The sequence below is a fragment of the Plectrocnemia conspersa genome, unplaced genomic scaffold, assembly GCF_051122295.1.
Source record: "Plectrocnemia conspersa isolate PC_06_02 unplaced genomic scaffold, ASM5112229v1 ptg000014l, whole genome shotgun sequence".
In the NCBI taxonomy this organism is placed as follows: Eukaryota; Metazoa; Arthropoda; class Insecta; order Trichoptera; family Polycentropodidae; genus Plectrocnemia; species Plectrocnemia conspersa.
In genome coordinates this window covers 2,425,280-2,442,945 of record NW_028277178.1, presented here as the reverse complement: position 1 = coordinate 2,442,945, position 17,666 = coordinate 2,425,280, and the positions used below count along the sequence as shown (strand labels likewise).

The 17,666-nt window shown below is 30.9% G+C and overlaps 1 protein-coding gene across 2 annotated transcripts; it reads left to right on the top strand.

Annotated features, from left to right (window-relative positions):
* Nucleotides 1–12: 12 nt before the first annotated feature.
* LOC148225962 (uncharacterized) lies at nucleotides 13–15,868 on the top strand. 2 transcript variants are annotated; one of them, XM_088203515.1, is made up of 5 exons: nucleotides 13–128; nucleotides 12,959–13,100; nucleotides 14,206–14,375; nucleotides 14,445–14,647; nucleotides 15,069–15,868. In XM_088203515.1, the coding sequence occupies exons 2-5, from the start codon at nucleotides 13,082–13,084 to the stop codon at nucleotides 15,169–15,171; spliced, it is 495 nt and encodes a 164-aa protein (XP_088059641.1). In that variant the 5' UTR covers nucleotides 13–128; nucleotides 12,959–13,081; the 3' UTR covers nucleotides 15,172–15,868. The 2 variants fall into 2 exon arrangements, with proteins under 2 accessions (XP_088059641.1, XP_088059640.1); XM_088203514.1 differs by having other exon boundaries at nucleotides 14,203–14,375.
* The last annotated feature ends 1,798 nt before the right edge of the window (nucleotides 15,869–17,666 follow it).

Below are 17,666 nucleotides of genomic sequence, written 5' to 3'. Positions count from 1 at the left end.
TAATGATAAATGTGTATAGTGTATGAACATAAAACGCGTAGAAGAACGTCAAAAATACCTGATAAAATTAAACTTTTTTGAGTCGGAGTCGGAGTTGGAGTCGGAGTCGGAGTGGAGTCGTGTTATTGGTAAATATCGGAATCGGAGTCGGAGTCGGAGTCGTGTTTTTTTTAAACGACTCCACAGCCCTGCTTAAAACACTAGATTTACTGACATTAAATGTATGCATTTTTTACTGAAACCCGTCATTTTGACGTATATATTAAAATTACGTTTGCTGTAATGAAACTAGTTAATTTTATATTAAAACAATGTATTTTTATTCATTCTTTACAAAAAAAATGTATTCTTATTCATTTCTTACATTTCTTACATATAATATTCATTTTGAGTGTACATTTTCCACAAACATACTTATTACACTTATCACAAATATTATTAGACCTATTTTTTTTTGCAAGACTTCCGTATATTGGAATTTACGGACGGTGAACTTGAACTAGTAGCAGGTATATCTTTGTGGTCATTTGCTAGTTCTTCAGCCAATTGAAAAATAATTTTTTTTCTAGATATATTTTCTCCAGTAACCTCTTTATAGAAAATCCATGCATTGATGGCTGCTAAATCAAAGATGTTATAAGATCTTGGCCTATCTCAGTCAAGTCTAGAATTTCCGTAATACTGATGATGTAATACATATAGCACGTGCCTCGCTGCTCAAAATTAGGGCAAGCAGAGGAAGAACAATGGGTCCTTTCATAATCCGTCAATTTGACGGGTTTCCGTAAAAATAGGTATATGCCTATTTTTACACCACATTTCCGCAAAATTAAAAGTCCGATAACAAAAAAGGATAGTGATATATTTGTATATCATTGTATCAATAATAACCAACATACGTTAATGCAGATTTTTTTTATTTTTTTTTGGATTTTTCAATTTAAAAAGTTAAATACGTCTAATTGACGGGTTTCGTAAATCTAGTGTTAATCTCTCAAAACATCGTCATTCTGTGGAAATTTCATCGTCATCCTGTGGAAATCATTTATCTGTGGAAATGTACAAAAGTCAACCAAATTCATAAAATAGTTGTATATCAAATATTGAAATAGTGCTCTCTGCTTTGAAATTATTCTTTACAAATATATTTACAATCACTGCCAGCAAATCTTGTCGCATCGACATCATGGTTTTTGTACCACATATTCCACATTCACCAACTTTTTATCCATCTCGATATTGGTGTATTAATCTTTTGATACGGAAGTTCAAGTAGATTTAGAAAAAGCCTTTGACAAGTTTTTTGTGGAGTTTTGCTGCGAAAACTATTAACCCTTTCGAGTCCTTTGTCCACAAGTATTGGACATCTGTTTTTTACTGGCAGCTACCACGTCTATAACGCCTGGACATTTATTATAACCCTTTGGACTCCTTTGTTGAGGTGGAGTCGACATTTTTAAACCTCCTCAAACCTGAGTTTTTTTATGTACATTTCTTGAATTCCATTCAATTTAAAAAATTAAATTAATACAATATTATTTATATTATGAATAATAATTAAACCTATGTTAGGGCCTATTTACATTTAAATTTAGATTTTGTTATGGCCAAAAATTGGCGGCACTTGGGTAACACTGGCGTAACGGTTATTCTCTCGTATGGCAACCCTCGGCCTGTTCGGGCGCGCGTCGCGGGCTCGTGCCCCATTCAAATGTAAACAACTTTAATCGTCAATAAAAACACTACTGCAGCGGCTCAATCTGTGTCTAATTGCCACCCGTCACCATCCCGTCGCCAAACCTATAAAGTCAATTCTGCCAAAATAAAATTTATTTCGCATAATATACACCTAGAAAGATATAATATACAAAAAATATTTTTTTCTTTTTTTTTTATTACATTTTTGACGAGTGGTAAAAATCTCCGACTATTGACCTGAAAGACCTGGGTTCGAATTCCATACGGACTTTGGTGTTTTTGAATTTCTATCGTGTCTGGGAGATTAGTGATTATTATATAATTATAATTCTGATTGATCTCACGAATGAGTATCGTGATGATTAATTAATCCACTACCACCCACCGTACACGCTTGTGTACACCTGTTCGAAGCGTGATTTGGTGTTTTCTTTCTATTATTATTATGGAAGTAATTATTTCTAAACTATATGGTAGTAGTGAACTATAAAAAATCAAGCTAGGTCGTACATATCTGGTATTGATTTTTTTTAAATAAGCTATTTTCGGCTCATAGAGAATATCTTACATGTATTAAAATAAAATGAATTAAATATATTCATTCAAGATAGCTTGGACTTACGGCAACACTTATTAAAAAAACGACTACAAAGGGTAAACCTAGTTTTTTTATAAAAACCTAATAAAGCTATTTGGAGGAGTGCTGTCAAAGGATCCTTTGATTCTGAAAAACCCTTCTGAAGCAGGGACGTCATTTCAGCCTTTTCAATGGGGAGAGGAGGGGGGGGGGTCAGGCAGTGATCGTTTTTTATTATTTTAATTTAATTAAGAGTCACAGTATTTCATAAAATGACGTTCATTTTTCTGTCCAAAATTCCCCCTCCCCCCTAAATATCATTCCTGCTTAGAATCCACGTCAAAACCAATACAATCGTGCCGTCATAGTAAGAACGCTTTATTATCGTTCATAAAAAGATTTTTTATAACAATATTACGGCTTAAAATACGTGAGACTCGAATAAGGCACATCTAAACCAATAGGAGAGCGCAAAAAAATATCCCTTCTCAGAAGTCAAAAATCCACGTCAAAAGCAATAAAATTGTGCCGCCGCTGTCGCAGTGGGAACGCTTGGAACGAGCGTTCCCACTGCGACGGCGCCGACACGATTTTATTGCTTTTGACGTGAATTTTTGACTTCTGAGAAGTGATAATTGTTTTTGCGCCCTCTTATTGACCAAAATTCGGTTTGAATACACTTTGACCAATTCTATCATATCAACAATTAGTAGTAAATCAGTAAGAACAGCATTTTTAAAACATAGTGTAATATCGAAATGCAGATAAACTGTGGAGCAATATGTGAAATGCGCCATTTATCTGTACTTTTTTTTCCGATTATTTTGCCCTGAGAGAAATATTTTGAACTTGACCTAATGAAAGTTCTAAAACTAATACGTTTTAGAACTTTCATTAGGTTAGGTTTGGGTTTGAACAGAAAAGAGACGTTTCGCAGCTGTCAAACTGAGTTTCAAAGACATTTTAGAGCTGCATATAATTTTACTAGCTCCAATCAGTTAAATAAAATATTCGGTAGTATATCTACTGGTAAAAATGTATTTGGTCTTTATTAGTGAAAATACAACTTTACTGAAACATAAACATTCACTGTAACATTACATGAAAATAAATAATGATAAGTATGTAAATGTATTACTACTTATAAAAAAGTTGAAATTATATAATTTTGCTAGCACCTGCCAGATAAATTATATTGTTACTGTTAAAAATATATATCTACCGGTGAAAATGTATTCCGATATAATTTCACTGAAATGACATTTTAAAAATATTTTCATGCTAGATTAGAATCTGTTTTTTTGATTTACTTAGAGCGATAACCTGAAAATTTCTGGTTTAAAATCAAGAACGTTATTTCATATTTTTATGGGGAAGGGGGGAGGGCGAAAGTTGGCAGTCAGTGATAATTTTGATTTCATTCAAATTCATATTATTACAGTAATTGACATGCAATTATCTGGTCAAATTCAAAGTGGGGGGGAGGGGGAATTTACACATTACATGTATATAAATAATGATAAGTATGTAAATGTATATATTACTAGGTATGGAAAAGTTGAAATCATATAATTTTGCTAGCACTTATCAGAAAAAAAATATGTTAATTGTAAAAAAATATATAGCTACCGGTGAAAATGTATTCCGATATGATTTTACTAAAATTACATATTTTGAAAAATAATTTTGGGGTAGATTCGAAACTGTATTCTTAAGATTTTATTTGACGAATAACCCTTGAATTTCTGGTTTTTAATCATGGTTGGTCATTTCAGCTTTTTTGGGAGGGGGGGGGGGTAAAAGTTGCCCAGTCAGGTCGTTTTTTTTATTATTTCAATTTTATTAATATTCGTAGTATTTTTCTGGCCAAGATCAAGGGGGAGGCAAATGCCCCCCGTCATTCTCTTTAAATAACATCCTGTTCTGGAGTTCCGAAGGGTTTCAACCTGAGACCATTCTATTTTATATTATTTATAAATGAAATAGACATAGCCAATAGTAACTTAACTTTTATTTGTATGCCGATGACTTCAAAAGCATCCAAACGATTTCTTAATCATCTTTACAGACTGATATATGATAGATTCTTTGCTGAGATGGTCTGCTGACTTCCGTCTACATTTCAGCATCGGCTAATGCCATGTCGTGTCTTTTTCCAGATCTGTATTGCCAGTGGAGTTTTCTTATTGTCTAAGTAAAAATTAACTGGCTATAGAGATTCAGACCAAAGACCTCGGAATTACGTTCGATAGGAAATGGAAACTACATTACAATAATATTTGTGCCAAGTTTTTTGAGGTGCTCGGCTTTGTTATAAGGAACGCGTTTTACTTTGAGTCGCGTCCTATTCTGTAGCAATCTTGAAACATAATCCTTAATTTAGAACTTCTGCGAGGCCAAAACTTCTCTCATGATTGATAAAATACAAAAATGTATTAGATACGTCTATACGAGTTCATCCAACTCGCAAATGAATGTAGCCATATTTTAGGAAGGATGCAATTATCTTGTTGCCCAGCTGTGTTTAAGAGGTGGCACTTGGCCGCCACGCCATAATAATTCATTTAGAATTTACTTTGATTTATCTTATTTGCAAACATCACTAACAAACTTTCCAACGAAAACTGGTTCAATATTTCTTGATAAACGACATATTTATATTGTGGGGGATGAAATAGCTGGCAATCTTGGAGCTACGCAGGCTATAAGGGTGCGGAATGACAGCGGGAAGTACTTAATTGGCGACGCATGAAGAGTTTCGCACTTATTCATCAATTTTTTGAACCACAATATTTCAAAATACGCTGATGTATTTGATGTACATCATCTAACTATGTCAGACGATGAAATTTAACCATATATACTAAAAGCGTAGAAAGAATCCCCCAATTCAATAGTAATAATATTGTACCTTTTAATATGCAATCTCGTATTAAAAAATCATTAAAAAGAGAAGTAAGTTCATGAAAATATTGAAGCAGTGTAACGCGAATTTCTCATTTGCACAAAATTTGACTTCAATAATAATAATTTGACAAAATACATGGCGCAAATAACAAGCACAAGTACGATTGACCTTGGGTTCGTACCCAACTTTTGTTTTACTCTTTTTCGTCTGCCTGGAATTTCGGCCGGGAACACAATGATTAGCTTCTCAAACTTTGTACGAAAACAATTACCAGATTTAATATGCATAAATAAATTATGCAAGCTCTGACAAGCTGCCAAAATTATTTTTGCCGTCCTTTACATACTATTATTGCTTTCAAAGATTTAATTTTTAAAAAGCATAAAAAGTAATATTTTAAAAAAAACATTATAAAATAATAAAAACGCAAAATAAATTGAAAAAAATTTGAAACTAATAACAAAAATATACAATATCTATTTAAAAAATAACAATAATTAAACTGTATTTAAAAAAATGGTTTTAAAAAAACACAATTGACAGTAAAATGTGAAAAAAATGTTTTTAATCAAAAAATTTTCGTCTCACTTTTTTCTCTGAAAATTCTTGTATGAGTTCTTTAAAAGATAATTTATCACATAATTCATGTTAGATAAGGTTCGGTGATTATTAAGCCAACGAAAATTGCGCACAGCAAAAATTTAAAAAAACAAAAATTCTAATCATAGGTGATCAATAAACATATATGTATGCATATTTAAGAATACGTAAATATATACAAAAAAAATGTCTGTTTATGTAACATGTTTTAATATGATTTAAATTTAAAGATACAATGTTTTAAAAATATTTTCAATTGGATTAGTAATTTATATTGGTATGATACACTTACGTTCCTATAATTACACAGTTTTTTACTTAAAAATAAAGAAAAATATTAGGCAGTTGGAATTAAAAGTAAAATATACTTGACAATCAAACAATCACCTATGTTCAGAATTTTTTCTCTGTGGAATTTTCATGTGCGCAATTTTTATTTGCCGTTAAAAACAAATTTAATAAATTTCTAAGGGCAACGTTAATATTCGGGACAAAATTTAATGCTGTAATAAATTTTAATGCTTTTACTGGGGGACATATTTTTTTTATATTATTGTGCATCTGAAAGGTCTATTGCATTTATATAAAAAAATTTTAAGACCTTGCAATGATTAAAATACCACCGTCTTAATCATTTCCCTTAAGTTATATGTATTATAAAAACATTCAAAATATTTATTATGATGACTGATTTTGGAAAAATTGAATTTCAGCGAGCTTATTGCGTTTCCATTACACAAAAAAACTCGATATATAATTTTTATTTTGATCTATAAAATGCTCATTATGACACTAATAATTAATTTGCCAATTTTTTGATCTCACGCGATGTTTATTCGAAGTGTTAAAACTGATTTCAGAGGCCAATTCTGTTGCATCGAAAAATTATTTGTTTAAAAAAATCATCTGAATGTTGTTTTTTACACGGAAAAAAAACATAAATAGTAGAGAACCATTTGTTCTAAGAGAATTTATCAAATACCTTTTGTACTAAATGGTCAGTACACCGATAATATCGATCTTCAACTGGTCTGGGGTAGATCACAGAGATATCAAATTATTTTATGGCGCGTTTATAAAGTTCATTAATAAACATGGAAGCTAAAGGTTTTGAGAGATTTATTTAAAAACCTCAAGCTCCTTAAAACCTTCCGCAATACACTTTAAGCCAGGAAGAGTCGCTGACTTCCATTGAAGGCTTCAACCCACATCAAAACCTTCTCAACCACAGGATTCATCAACAATGTTACTTTGTAAGAGGTTTTTGTATTTTCCTTATTTTATTATTACTTGTTTTGTTATATCTCTTTAATTTATGCTTGTTAACTAAAACATGGTTATAAACCAGCAATTTAGACTTAATATATTATTAATTTTGTGATAAACTTTCATTTGCATGTCATACATAAAATCTGGCTAATAGCGTTGTTTTCAGCACCTGTAAAATTATTTGAAATTGTATTGCATAAATACATTTTTAGTCATTGCAGGTGCAGATGCATAAATACATTTTCAATCTCGATCCACTGTCACTAATCTTATGGATTTTTTAATTTGTTTCAAGATCATGGACTCTGGTGTACAAATGGATGTTATATACAGACGGCCCTCGACTTTCGCACATAATTGGTTCCTGGTTGTTGAATGTTCGAAAGTAGAGAGAAGTAAAAATAATTGAAATTGTGTGTATTTTAAAATATTTATTTATCAAGTAAATATAATATGTTTAGAGACATGTTTAAGTGGGGTTTACGGGTGTTTCCTTTGAAAAGTTATCAAGAGTTAACAGTTTTCCACTATTCTTTTTCTTTTCTTCATATAGTATTTTATAACATGCTATGTTTTATAGATCGCCCTACTTAAGATATAGGTTCTCCGAGGCACATCTTTTTGATGTTGTTGGTCATTGATACATGATGACTTTTTTTTTTTTTTTTTTAAATTTAATTTAAAAAAAATGTTTTTTTTTTAAATGTGAGAAATAGCGAATTGTGCGAAAGTCGAAGGCCGCCTGTACACAGATTTTAAAAAGGCATTCGATAAAGGTAATCATGCTTTACTTGTGAAAAAATGATCTAATTTCGGGTTTTCAGAAGGTCTCATAAACCTATTCTCAAATTACTTGACCAATTAGTTCGTCAAGTATAAAACTATTTTTCAGAAAGATATAAGAACTCTATAGGAGTAACTCAAGGATCCAACTTGGGTCCATTGCTGTTTCAATTATTCATTAATGACATAGAAACAGCAGTGCATCATTCAATTTTTTTTATTATATGCAGATGACTTCCAAATTTTCAAGAAAGTGCAGTCGATTTCTGATTTCCTCGACCTGCAGGAGGATTTCAATTATTTATGGAAGTGGACTTGCTATAACCAATTGAAATATTTGAAGGATATATTCTAGACAGGTCTTCCTTTACTAAGGATTTATGTGTGACTTTCGAAGAACGTTGGAAATTTAGCCAGCACATAGTAGAAACTCACAGCAGATCATTAAAAATGCTCGCTACCTCAGGAATACTTTAGTATTGCGCGCTATTTATGATGCTCTAGTCCACAGCATACTAGAAACTAGCTTTATTATTTGGATTCTAGACGTAATGAGTCAATGTAATGAATTAAAGCTGGAAAAAGTACGGCGTCAATTCCTTCGATATTTAATTAATACTTGAAGGAATACGAAGTATTATCTGTTCTTGTTTCCCAGTGCTTTTATTTTGGGAGCGCTGGGATACGATAAGTGTTTATTTAATTAAACATTTCTAGAAATTGCTCAAAGGCATCGTAGACAACACTTTGGTACTCGAGCAGTTCCAAATGTGGGCTCCAGAAGATAATTCTCGATCGCATCCACTATTCTTGCCTGTAAAGTCTAGAACTATAGTACCTACCAAATCTTCACTGGCATAGACCATTCGTCTGCTCAATGCTGTGCATTAATATATTGACATTTTCTCGTGCACATATGGGGTTTTGATTCAATTCGTGTGGGACATTGCACACCTGTTGAAGTGATTTGTGTAGGTTCTGCAATTGTGTGTGTATTTTAAAATATAAATATATTTTATACTTTTGGCAATCATGACGCATAAGGTTAACCGATCATAATTTTAATAAATAAATAAATATAAAAAAATCAGCAATACGATTGAAATAGTCACATTAACTAGGTATTTTATATAAAAAATCTCAAAAAATAATATTTTAAAATTCATAAATATATTTTGATAACAAAATTCTATTGAATGTATCAATATTTGTGAATCATGCTTCATATTATGTTTTTAGAATATATTGAACTAAATCGCAGATTGATTTAGATACAAATAACGTAAAATTGATAATGAATTCTCACATCATCAAAGAGTTAGGACAATACATGTATTCTAATTTGCTTGCAACTAATGAAACATACAATATTTTAATAACAACCATTCCACTAAACAATTAAATTTAAATTTACTATTAAATTTTTAATTTCCTAGACATAATATTTTAAAAGTAAATTACTATGCTGTTTTAGACTGACATGGTTTCAATGATTATCGACGAATCAAGGAAATACTTATTATTTGAAGCAATAATTATACCATTATTATATACATTAAAAAGATATATTAATTAATTTATGTGGCTATATTTGATAAGATATAAAGTGAAGTTTTAATAGCGTTCACATAAGTTTTACATGTAGAAAAATAATAATAGTATAATCATTGTGATATAAATTTACGAAAAACTAATTAATTGAGTACTAGCAATGCTCATTTATGTCATCTACATTTGAGAGGCGTAAAGCCGTTGACGAAATTTTCAAGGATTTCTTAAAACGGATAAATAAATCAAAGCATTGTGCACGTGCACTTACGCAAATCGCAAACCATTGGTTTAACTAAATGTGCAATATCGCATAACAATAAAGTAATACAATCAAACGTTCAAGTTTTAATAATATTCATATTACATTTGTAAAAAATATAATATATTATGTTTACTATGATACATAGATTTTTTTATTAAAGAAAGTCTTCTTTTGTGACCTTTCAGCGGTGTCTATTGAAATTCGAGTAGGCTCTGATTATTTAGGATGAAATAGAGCAGTTTTGTAAAAACATGCGGTCGGTTTGTTTGATGAATCTGGTGGCTAATTTCTAGAAACACCATGTGTAAAATATATAAACATTTGTCAACCAATTTGTGTGTTTAATCCGATATTTCTGAGTTTATTTTTTCTGTGAACAGATGTGTAAATAATTTGGAATGGAACTTTTTTTAATATAAATAGACACAACGGAGCTGTCAATAATATCCATAAAATAATGTCAAATTTATTGCAATATAATTATCATATTTGATAGATAAACATATCTTATACATTGTTTATTATTGATTTTCTATTTACAATCCGTCAATTCTATTGCTGCATTGAATAAAAATAGTCGTGAAACCAAATAACCCAATATTAAATCTTTTTGCTAGATCATCAGGTTCGCATCTTCGTAGTCTTCATCTATCATAATTGGTCAGTAGTTCTTTAACGGACTGGTTTGCGTAAGAGTAAAGCCTCCTATAATATTATACATCACAATATTAAAATTATGAAAGAAAGTCTTTCGTTTTTTATGTACTCAAAGGCATTTGTGATTCAACGAAGGACTTTTGAGTGTAATCACTGAATTATCTAAGTTGGAATTTTTGACTGTAGCTTAAATATGAATCCCATAGGTCAAATCGGTTTTAGTATTGGATATGTTTAATAAATTAAATAAAACAATATTGCATGAATTACAAAATAGAGCAATGAGAGTAGTTTTTAATAAAAATAGATTTACTAGTTGTAGAAGTATGATTGATAAATTGGAATGGTTAAATGTTCCCGAAATTATTGTAGATGAATGTTTTAGTATTTATATATAAGTTAAATATAGTTGTACATAGATTTAATACTAGAAATAGAGACAATTTAAGGATTGTTAGGTATAAAAAAACGAGTACAGCCAGTGGAATAGTGTAAGGAGATGTGAATTTGTGTATTAATATTCCTAGGACAATCCGCAAAAATAAAAATGTAGCGGGCTTCCTAAATGCAATAAAGAAACACCTTTGTGTATTAAGAAATAAATTACAATATTAAGTTTTTTTTATTTTCTGTTTATGTATGTTAAGCTAAAATTTGTTTAGTGTAAAACTGATATATATCAGCTATATAATAAATGTTTATTAAAATATTATACATCTTATAATGAATAAACAAATTAAAATATATATTAAAACAGAAAAATTTAGTCAGTAATTAATTTTTTTAAATTAATTTCAAGTTCTTAAACATCATGTATTTTTTGTACAAATCTTATATTACTACTAATAAACAGTAATTATATACAATTGAATTATTTGGCTGCACCCCATTTAGCTTTCAATACTCCTAAACACGGAAAAGCATAGATTTAATCAACGATTCAACGAGTTCGTGGTCTAATTTATCGTGGCAAACTATTTTGATCACTTCTATTAGCTTTATTTGCTCGTTGAGTCATGTAATCTATTTTTTCTTAATTATGGCGCATATATACTATTTCAGAGTCAGTCCAAGATTTTCCCACAATTTTCTTTATATTTTGTATTCAGTTTATTAATTTTATAATAACTGCATCCCAAACTGATTAAATTTGAACCTACGTGATTTTCCATCTCATGAATGATAATAAATCATGAGCAGTTTTATAATCAGCCGATTATAAATAAAAATCACCTTCAGATCATTTGGCTCTCTGGAGACATTTTTCGCTACCAATGATGAACCTAGTGATCCCATTTGCCCCGGAAAAAATATTTTACTCCCATCAAACTCTTCTAAAAAATCTAAAACAGTACAGATTGAATGTCCAATGTACGTTAGACTCATATTTTCGATCAGTAGCGGTTTTTGGTTTTTTCTAATATATTTAACTACCAAATATTCACTGGTTATGTCTGCAGTACTTTTAAACATTCGAGAAGAGTAGATATTTTTGTACTTAATCTTATATATTGAAATAATTTTGCCATTTTAAAGAAATGTCTTTGAACTGATGATTAGTTATAACCGACATATTGTGTAATTTGTTTTGTCGATAATCGAATAGATCTTCTTTTTCTGGTGGCATGTCTGATTCCAGATTTTGTCCAGACTTCTTCGGTTGCCATCTTACATAGGTATTTGTTTCGCAACCAAAAAACTTCTTTCTTTCGATCCATTTTTTTTAAACGAAATAGCTCATATTTCGGACTTCGGATGATGTGTCCAAGGTACTCCATCTTTCTTTGTTTGATAGTTGAAAGAAGTTCTCGATCGCAGCATATCATAAAGACGACTCAATAATTGGAGACTCTTAGTCTATGGAACTTTTACCATACGCCTTATGGATGATATACAATAATATAGATTTTTTTATTAAAACTGAACTGTGGACGATTTATCATTAAACTTTTGATACATATTTTCACCACAAAAGCTGACGATTTATTGGCTAGATAAACACTTAAAAACAAAATGGATATACCCCTAAATGAGCCATAAAAAGTTTCGAAAATCTAACTAAGGATTACGGATATTTCTTATTTTGTTTTAGGATATTTTAAATGAATTGTTAATTGTTCCATAAAACGAATTGTTTGTTCATTACTGTTGGACAGATTAGATACGAGCGTGCATTGGTCAGAATAGTGAACACCATATGAGTAACTTGCTGCAATGAATCTATTTCTGAAAAAAAATCCGAAGATTTACCTTACATTAATGCACAAACAATTCCTTTTATGGAACAAAGTATTTATTTTAACGCAGATATCTCTCAAACTAGTTCCCTGTTTAATATTTTTTTTTGTATAGAACTTTTGTATTTAAAAATAAAATTGTAGCACAATAGATTAAATGAACGAACACCATTGTGTTATGGTAATATATTTTTATTATCTATACTTAACATATTTTTTATTTAACTTATTACATTATTATTATGATATATAACAAATAATTTACTTTCAATAACTACACCTAAATATTACAACTACATATCAGCATTATTTTTGTACTTTGTAGATTAACTTTCCTTTTTTATTTAAAGTTAAGTTAAGCTTTGTATTTCTACTTAAGTTTTTGATTAACTAATTGGATTAATCCGCTGTTACAGATTTGGGAATATGGCTCGTGTGTCGATGGTTTACGTTTTTGTGTGCTACCAGAAAATTCCCTCGTTTGACCATTAGTGAAGGTTGATCCCTCGGCTTAGCAGGTTGATTTCGAGATCGTCGCTATGCATCTATACGGAAAATGTAAGTTAACTATTAATACATTATTTATTTATCTAATTGATTATTTACATCGATAAGCCTAATTTATATCGTGATTTTAACCGGAGGTGATCTATAAATCGAGCGCCGCGTAGTATCGGTACTAAATGAATTTATTTCATGAATTACATTCATTGAATTAAAATTCATTCATTTAATTTTCATTGATTGTTCTTCGATATTACAACATAACCAATAAAATTACATGAGGGTATTTTTCCATCGCCGTGCAGTATAGGTTTTTTTATAGTCTTTTAATTAGTTCATTTTTATATTAAATTGGTTAACTCAACGGTCTTACTCCGAAGTATAAGGTTCATTTCAACAAGATGTCTAGATTTTTGTTAGATTATTATATATATTTTACCTTTCAGTAATACATGCGGATTTGTATTGCGCACTAGATTCCATGACCTTTTTTTCTTCAAAAAGTGCGTTTTCGGCGGATGGTTTTACGCCGCAAAAAACCAAGTCCATGGTTGACGAATTACTTGTATCTCTTAAAGCACGTCAATTGGCATATTTGATGGTTTTGTTATATTCTACCTTTCGATATGAAATATAGAGGTGTTTTGTATTACGTATGTTGTTCTTTTTTTAATAGCTGATTTCGGCGGATGGTTTTACGCCGCAAAGAACAAGGGTTTTTCATTTTTATGATGACTTAGGGGGTGTCAACGTATTCAAATTCACGGGCCGCAACTATAATTTGTAGATTTTTAAAAAAACTTTTGTTTTTGTGGGGAGTTTCACTTTCTCGCACGCATGCGAACACGCAAATAATGAAGCAATTTGACGCATGCGCCAAAGTCATCTTAAAACTACCAACCGACGGGTCTTTTAAATTACAAGAAATTAAATAAAAAAAATTATCAAATGTTTTGACTTGTACATAAGTTAACCATTATTTTATCAGTGGCTTTCAATCTAGGTCGTATAAGATTAGAATAAAAAGCATTAAATTTGTCTTAATGGGCCATTGTAGGAACCTCAACATCACTATATAAAAATATATTTGTTTATTTGTACATTAATGTCGAAAAACATCAAAGACGAACATTTCAATAACTTCATTTTATTCCAGCAGCGAAGAGCAAATTTTTTCTTCAAATTAACGAATTGCCCATACTGGACGATTACCAGCCTCCAGACACACCAGTCCCTCTGACTGTTGCTGGTTTAAGTTACAACTTATTATGTTTAGATCTGAATCTAAGAATGGAAAACGTCAGTCAATTTTACAAATGTGATGGCAAGGTAAGAAAAAAATATGTTCATTCAATTCACGAACGTATTAATTTCAAAATAATTATTTGATGTTTTCAGAATTCGGTTCAAAATTTGAATCAAAAAGATGATAAAAATAAATTAAGCACAAGGTCGTGTGGGTTTTGCAAGAGGAACGATGAGAGTAATGAGAAATACACTTCTCACTCTTTAAAATCCTCAACCGGGGCTGTGACATGTCCAGTGCTAAGGAACTACGTTTGCACCAATTGCAAAGCTACTGGAGATTATGCTCATACAATGTAAGCTATATCATTTATACATTTTTACATTCATATTCTATTTATCTCATTAAATTTGTTGGCTTGGAAGAAACTATAACACAAAATTAATGAATTTTCTTAAGAGGGTGAAGAGTTCCAATGCTAATAATTAGCGTTTCACTGGATGGTTGCCACAAATCTTTATTATTCTCATTTCCCATGTGTGGAAGTATTTTTGGTACTTGTTAGTTAGTACTTTTTGAGCGTACCATATTTTTTCTTATGTATATAATATGAAGATATTCACCAAATGATATATCGAATGGTGTTGATCTTCCAAACTGACGATATGTTTTATGAATTGTAGAGAATCTTATGTAAAAAGTGTATTTTTGTAACAAAATATTATTGAATTTTTCAATATGTATTTGTGAATAATACTTTATATTTTGTTTTTCAGTACATACTGTCCATTGTCGCGTTTAGGTGGTAGAATTCCGGAGAGCAACGCCATCCTTCTCAAAACTTCAAAATATACCAGTGCCGGAAAGCGCAGATATTAATCATCACCACAGCATTGATTCTGATTATATGAACTTCATTTTTTATCACATTTCTGAGAACATCTATGAAAAAATATTTTATTTCTGTAATCTTAAAATTGCTGTAAATATGTCATCTCGTAAAAAATCAGCCAATCACAAATCATTTTTTTAATCTATTGTTCTTTATACCATATTATGTCGATAAAGATTCACATTTTGTAATCATTTAAACATCAAAACTGTTTAAATTCGAAGTTATCAAATATTGTTTTAATTTTCAAACCATTAGTTTGTATATACATTTAATTTTTTTGTTATGTAATTTTGCAAAAATAATTTAGAACACCATTCATTGGGTCCAGTAGTACTAATTCATATTATCAGTTTGATATGCAATGCACATACATATTTTTCAATATTTTATTTTATATTTTTTTTTGCTTTTACTTAAAAAGTTTTTTTAATAATTTTATATTTTAATATCCATGTAATTGGATTTTTTTTATTGGTGGAGGATTTTTTTTTATTGGTGGAGGATTTTTTTTTAGTTTTTAAGTTTCAATATTGTTTTGTAATTTCATACAATTTTTAGTGGAACATTTTATTTTGTGGAAATTGTAATGAATAAATACAACGGCGTGTTTTAATAGAAATTGGATCAGCTGGAATTAATTTGTTCATTATTCTATTCGTAATAAATTTCATATAGTAATTATATCAGGTTTTTATTTATACCATGGACCCTGTTACCTATCATAAAAAGTAATTTTTATGCATTGCATCATACTTTTAAGGCCCTCCGCACATGGAGCAACTGTTTTGCAACCAGTTGCGCATGCAACTATTTGGTGACCACGCCTGTGTACGGAGTGTGTGTCCGCACACGAGCGACTAAAACCAAACCGATTTCAAATCAGTCAGCAACTGGTTGCATGCGATCTTTTTTCCGTCACAGAACAGTTGCGTTGCATGGTTGCACGTGTCTTCACAAAAAGTTCAAGAAATGAGTGAAGCAGCCAAGTCGTAGATTGTCGATTGTCGAATGCTATGAACTTTTTGTCTTTGATTCAGTTGTTCTGCTGTTACAAACAGATTTGACTTGATATTTCACTGTATATAGGGATGACACCAATATTCCCTGCTATAATAGCCAATTAAGTCTTCTTCATCTGAACTACTACTTGACATTTTGCGAAAACAGCTTTGTGAATTGTGACTACAAACTTATAGAGAACTTTGCTCAAAATAATCCAGAATCAGTTGCGCTCGTGTGCAGTGTGAGGTTTTAATTTGATTGCAAACTGGTTGTGTGTGTGACTAATATGCAACGAATTTGCAACTCAAGTTGCAAAACAATTGCTCTGTGTGCGGAGGGCCTAAGGCTATTAATTCCGAAATTTTGTAAAGAAAACACTTAAAGACCATAGCTTTTGTTTTTAAAATTTTATTTTGTTACTTTCGTCTACATATTCATGATCAATCATTCGTTTTTTACTGGATATGTGTCAAATATTTTTTAACTATTCTCTCACATTTGGCTTTTTAAATCCGTTCAAATGATAACCAGTAAAATTTTAACAATGCTTATCTTTATCTATGCTGTAAAAAAGTTTCTCTGCATTGGGGATTGTTTATAATAAAAAATATATTAAAATTAAAAATTATTGCAATAAAAATATACCTACCTTTATAGATAGTTATATCCAGAGACCGGCACTTTAAAATGTTATTTAAACTTGTGGGGGGGGGTTTTTTTTATATATTTATTTATTAATTCATTGTCTATGGGCAAAACTTAGCACTCTAGCAACATCGACACCACGGCGGCGGAGAACAGCACTTATTTTGGTGGACCTCGGCGGGAAGACAACGGCCGATGATCCACCGTTCACTCGCATATATTTCAATAACAAGCGTGAACTATTATAAACTAAATAAAAATACTACTGCAGTGGCTCAATCTGTGTATATATGTAAGTTTACCATACGTCCCGGTTTCGCACATCTGTCCCGGTTTTATCGAGATTGTCCTGGTTTTATAAAATTTCCGAAATTACCTTTTTTTACCACTCTGGTAACACTGGTGCAACGGACACTCTTCTCGTGGTAGCTCTGGCAAGTTCGCACACCGGTGCACACCTCGTGCACCGTCCACTCACACACTTAAGTCTTAATGTGTAATACCTGAACTACATTCTCTTATTCGTTAGACTTTCATAATATCACTCTGATTATTGAAACTTGTATTTCAAGTAAATAAGTTAAAATGCTTATGAGGGTAATATTATGTAAGAGGAAAGTTCAGAAAAATAAGAAAAAATGGGGCAAAATTTTCAATCCTAATGCCTGCACTACACTCTCTGAAAGTTGGCCAAGGTTGGCCAAGGATGGAGAATGTAGTCGGTTACTTCGGTCGATTTTGGTTCTGCCTGCTCTAAAATCTTGGCCATCTTCGAGCGCTTCCGACCTGTGTCGGCATTTGTTCCGAGTCAAAGGCACCGAAGTCGGAGCTA

Bases quoted from the DNA above. Each gene is read 5' to 3' on its own strand.
- LOC148225962 (XM_088203514.1), top strand. The intron at 14,376-14,444 runs GTAAGAAAAAAA...TGATGTTTTCAG, and splicing joins TTTACAAATGTGATGGCAAG to AATTCGGTTCAAAATTTGAA. The intron at 14,648-15,068 runs GTAAGCTATATC...TTTGTTTTTCAG, and splicing joins GGAGATTATGCTCATACAAT to TACATACTGTCCATTGTCGC.